The sequence below is a fragment of the Bidens hawaiensis genome, unplaced genomic scaffold, assembly GCF_021521415.1.
Source record: "Bidens hawaiensis isolate Kalapana, Puna unplaced genomic scaffold, B.hawaiensis_p1.1 tig00020645_1, whole genome shotgun sequence".
Taxonomy (NCBI): Eukaryota; Viridiplantae; Streptophyta; class Magnoliopsida; order Asterales; family Asteraceae; genus Bidens; species Bidens hawaiensis.
In genome coordinates, this window is record NW_027493159.1 from 173,566 (window position 1) to 178,838 (window position 5,273).

At 31.8% G+C, this 5,273-nt stretch overlaps 1 protein-coding gene across 1 annotated transcript; it reads left to right on the forward strand.

Annotated features, from left to right (window-relative positions):
* Positions 1–1,993: 1,993 nt before the first annotated feature.
* Positions 1,994–4,500, forward strand: LOC143561261 (uncharacterized). The gene is made up of 7 exons (XM_077049386.1): positions 1,994–2,319; positions 2,429–3,026; positions 3,133–3,228; positions 3,317–3,382; positions 3,489–3,554; positions 3,641–3,694; positions 4,166–4,500. Exons 1-7 carry the CDS (start codon positions 2,078–2,080, stop codon positions 4,307–4,309), a joined length of 1,266 nt encoding a protein of 421 aa, XP_076905501.1. The 5' UTR covers positions 1,994–2,077; the 3' UTR covers positions 4,310–4,500.
* The last annotated feature ends 773 nt before the right edge of the window (positions 4,501–5,273 follow it).

Consider the following 5,273-nt stretch of genomic DNA (forward strand, 5'->3'; position numbering starts at 1 on the left):
CGTTTAACTAGCGTAATTATCAATGATAATTTATCATGTACAAATAGAGTAATTATCTTTGTTCATGTTTGATTTGCAAAGCTTCAATTTCCTTCGATTCTCACGGTTCAAAGAATGCAACGATGTAATTTATTCAGTCCAATTCACAATTAGTCAACCGATCTAATTTGCATGCATGCTTCAATTGCTCGGCCAATTATTTGCAATTTTATCACCGTATATTTTGTAGTTTCTTTTGATTCGTACGCTTTACATCCTAATTCTATTTATATTTGATCCAATCCACAATACATAGTACATTTAGACATTTTAAATGATACAAATCTATTATAAGATAATATTGATATGTAAAGAAAACGAAATGGCAGAGCTAGTGTTTAGATGAGTTGGAACCTTTTGTCTTACTCAACAGTGCCACATATAATACATGCCTAAACTAATATTATTTAAGAAATGCATAAAGTGTAGCCCTAGAAAATATATTATTTGGTCTAAATGATTATAAAATGAATTGATAAAAGACAATATTTATAATATGCTTATTTGTTCACAGATAAAAATAAAGTTGTACTTAATTATATTTAAATTAAATTCAAGAGTATACGGCACTGTTAAGCTTTATGTTCTCACCCAAAAGAAACTAATAAACAACATATATATATATACACACATACACACACATATACATATATAGGCGAGATAACGTACAAATAATATTTAACGTACAAACCGAAACCATACGAAGAGAAAGAATTACGTGGTTTCATAAAATAGTTACGCTACAACAAAATACAATTATTATAACGTGTCTCAACTCTCAAGCTAGAATAATGTTTTAAGCAATTAAACATTTTATTAATAATAAAATATTCATTTTGCTTTTATTGATCCAAGTCATTCAACCACCAATTTCATTCAACAAACACTCTTACAATTTTCACATCACCAACTTTTACACCAAAAATGATTTTCTTAAAAAAAAAATAGAAAAAACCCAAACCGCTCACGGACATCAAAAGTACCCTCAAACGAGACCATACAATGGGGCGCCCGTGGAATCTATCCTTTAGTGCAATATCATACGTAAATAGTTCAACCATAGGAATTACACAACGCCGCCGAGTACACTAGTACACTGATCAGTGAGCAAAATATGGGTCTTAGTCTAACAAAATACTTTAAATAATGAAAATACTTAATTTAGATTTAGATATGATATTTCTTTAAAGAATAACCAACACCATCAATATAAAACACACTGACATTGTTTTTGTAATTTTTCCTTGGAGAAGGACAATATCACTATACCAAATTCCTTGATTGGAAACTCAACTTGAGAATTGTTCTAAAGTAGGACATGAAACTGTTTAATTTCCATCAAGAATCCTTATCAGAAGCTAGCAGAAGAAGTAGACCATTGACATGATAGATGAGAGTTATCACATTCTTGCCATCATTACACCAGACTTTTAGAAGAATCTAATGCAAGTGAGGGGGACATATTTATGAGATAATCCTTATGCTTCAACAAATATTCCAAAATGCACGAACACGCTGATCAAACAGTAAAATACGACAAGATAACTCCGTGACATTAATCTTTTAAAGCATCCAAGGTTTTTTTATATCACTAACAAACTAAAATATATGCTATCAGACTAAAATATATGCTAAACATACATAGCATATATTTTAGTCTGTTAGTGATATATAAACTATAAATTCAAGGGCTAAAGACTAAAGTGATAAAGTTTTTTTCTTAGGGATAAATAGTAAAGTACAGTGAAATTTAGTTAAATATATTTATTCCATGAAGAATGTAATCTTTGGTTTGTTTTGTTTTGTTTTCTAGGAAGAAAATAATAATTTCAATATATAGACAATAAAAAAAGTCAACTAATTTGGCATTTCTTCTGTTCTCCCTACCTACACTCTAAATTCCAGTTTCCAGTTTCCAGTTTCATATAAATACTAACACAAACCATTCCAATATTGATTTCATTATTACAACTTTTATTAAACAAGAAATCTGGAGGTATCTTGAACATCAAGAAACTAATTTGATCCATTTCAAAAGATGGCAGATAGCTGGTGGGATTCAAGAACAAGACCTTGTCTGAATTCAGTTTCTATCACCTCCATGAATCTTTTCCAAGAAACCACAGATAGCACCACCACAACCGCCACCTGTAGTGGTTGTGGTGGTGGCGAGCGTGGTGGTGCAGGGTTGCTGGACGGCAACCCGAACTTACATATGATGGAACTAGGCCTTTCATCACAACCAATATCACAGCCTTTGGATTGGAATCAAACTTTATAGTAAGTACTATAATAGAACATATTCTTGTTTTCTTTACAAAACCCTAAATTTGTTTATTTTGATTCTTTTGGTTGCTAAAAAAGTATTTAACTTTTTGATACAAACCAGCCGTGGAGATCAAAGAAATGATGATCATCAAAGTGGTTACCACACCCTAGTTCAAGAAGATCATGGTTTGAGCTCAAACACAAACAATTTTCAAGAAAACCAATGGAAATCACATAAAATGTATTCAGAATCACCTACCGAGTTCAAGCAAATAAACGAACATGAACACGCGCGCTACAACGATGAAAGCAGATTAAATCCTGGCTTCCAACATATGAATCATTCCTATGGAAGTAATTCTACGATCATACAAAGTTTATTCGGTTCGGATCATAGCAACACGAGTCTACAACAAGATTCTGGTTATGATCATAACCAAAACCAAGGAATGAGTTATTCCTATCCATCCAGCTATGGTGCCATGACCATATCAGGTGGTAGTTGCGGCGGCGGGGGAGGAGAGTATCCTCCTGCTCCGCTGCCACAACAAGAATTCTCAACGAATTCACCATCAAAAGTGCAGATGAACACGCAACTGCACTTTTCCAACAACGCTCGATTTTGGAATGCCTCCACCGCCTCCATGAATGATATTAGACCAAGCTTTTTTCCATTGCAAATGCAGTCACCTTCATCAACCATTGAAGATAAACCAAATGTATGTATAATTATATATAGAATTAGCAATGATCAAACCCTAATAAATTACACCAAAAGGCTAATATTTTAGGTTACTTTTGTTGATTATTTGCAAATATAACAAGAATCCCAAATCTGAAATGGTGAAAAGAAGCAACACCAAATCACCATCAACCAAAAGACCAAGAAATGAGAACCCACCATTAATGCCACCTTTAAAGGTACAACTATTAATCTTGTTTTTACTCTTTATGAATCTTGAGAACACAATTAAAGTTGAATGCTTTTGTATTAATTTGGTTTGATCAGGCTAGAAAAGAGAAGATGGGGGACAGAATCACTGCACTCCAACAATTAGTTTCCCCTTTTGGAAAAGTATGCATGATCAATATCTATATCTTCATATATTTCTTCATCGTCTTTTTCTTCGCTTTTTGATGATTAATCTTGAAACTAAAGCCACCTTTGAAGTTTTTTTCAGACCGATACAGCATCCGTGTTGTCTGAGGCTATCGTGTACATTAAATTTCTCCATGAACAAGTTAATGTAAGTATGATTAGTTAAAATTTGATGCAAAAAATAATAAATATTGCTTATAAATAACCTAGCATTAATCTTAATTATTTCTTCAGGTTCTAAGCACCCCATACATGAACAATGCTGCAATCATGCAACAACAAAAACAGGTGCCTATAAACTAATTGATCCAGAAATTTTTGGATTATTAGGTGGTTTACGATTCAATTAAGCACTTTTAAGTGTTTTTTTAAAAGCTCTTGTACTTCTAGGTACTTCGCTATCGTCGAGTTTGCTAAGTGTTTAGAAGTACAAGAAGATTATAAAAAGACATACACACATAGAAATACTTATATATGAATCTTAAACCATCTAGTGATAAAAAAAAATAATCAATCCATTAGCTAGTGCTCTAATTTGTTCTTGTAATGATTAAATAACTTATGACATGTGTTGATTATTTACGCGTTTTTTTAGAGTTCTTGTATTTCTAGACAATTCGATGTCGCCTAGAAGTACAAGAACTTAAATAAAAGCGCACGTAGATATATTTATCGGAATCTTATACTATTAGTCATTAGTGTTCTAATTTGTTCTTGTAATGATCAAATAATCAAACTTATGACATGGGGTTGATGCAGATTTTAGATAAACCATTGGATGGATCAAGACAAGATCTAAAAACTCGGGGACTATGTTTAGTACCGATATCAAGCACATTCCCAGTGACAAACGAAACTCCAGTAGATTTCTGGACACCATCTTTTGGAGGAACTTTTAGATAAATGCGAAAATTAAACCAGAAAGATCGAATTTGTTCATGGGGCCGGTAGCGATCATCAATGGAATTAATTCTAGGCAATAAATTATAAATATCTAGTAGAAAAAAAGATATGAATCTTTATAAAAATGCTGGGCCAGCTACACCAAAATGATGCAGTTTTGGCCAATGTTCTTGTTGAGTTAAAGTTGTCCATCTTTGTGCATAAGTACCGGGTATATTTGTAATACTTGTAGCATTAATAATGATTATTTAGCTAAATTTTTGTGTAGGAATATGTGAGAACAGGTTCTAATTATACCATACATAATTAATCAGATTTGTATATTGATTAATTAATTGTAATTCTTTTTCATGATCATCCTTGATTTATGTTATTAATTAGCTAGCTAGCATCTAAGATGACAATTTATTTAATTATAGGTTTTATGATGACCCATAATTTCTTTAGGAGCGCCTTGCGTCGATAATAATTACCATTGATGATTATATACTTGTGGATAGCGCGATTATGTGCATGAACACTCATAGTTAATTCAATATATTAGTACGTAGTCCTTATATTCATACAGCTCTTATACGTACTTTGTCCGCGATATCAAGATAACCCAACGACCATCAAACTATCAAAGGTTTGTGTGTGATATTTGTTGTTACAAATTAAAAATATGGTTTCTTTAGAGTACTTCTTAAGCTTATTGATTTGAATGTATATTGTATGTATTTAAGAATAATAGTAGGTGATTATAATATGATTTTGATAATCAAAAAGAAAAATTACAGAATATAGTGTTAGGAATAAATGAGTTAGTGGAAGGCGTTTTTTAGTTTTAGTATTTCTTTTTTATTTTATATTGTTTAAGATTCCTGAAAAAGGGAATGGAAGGGTGTTGATGAAGAGTAATAGGACCCATATGCTATTTTTTTTCTGTTAAGTGTTTATGAATAGCCAAAAATATGAATGAGTA

What these genes read in the sequence shown, in the direction of transcription:
- LOC143561261 (XM_077049386.1), top strand. Translation starts at nt 2,078, where the DNA reads ATGGCAGATAGCTGGTGGGATTCAAGAACAAGACCTTGTCTGAATTCA. An exon ending in GATTGGAATCAAACTTTATA is followed by an intron (nt 2,320 to 2,428) that starts GTAAGTACTATA and finishes GATACAAACCAG; the next exon opens with CCGTGGAGATCAAAGAAATG. An exon ending in CCATTGAAGATAAACCAAAT is followed by an intron (nt 3,027 to 3,132) that starts GTATGTATAATT and finishes AAATATAACAAG; the next exon opens with AATCCCAAATCTGAAATGGT.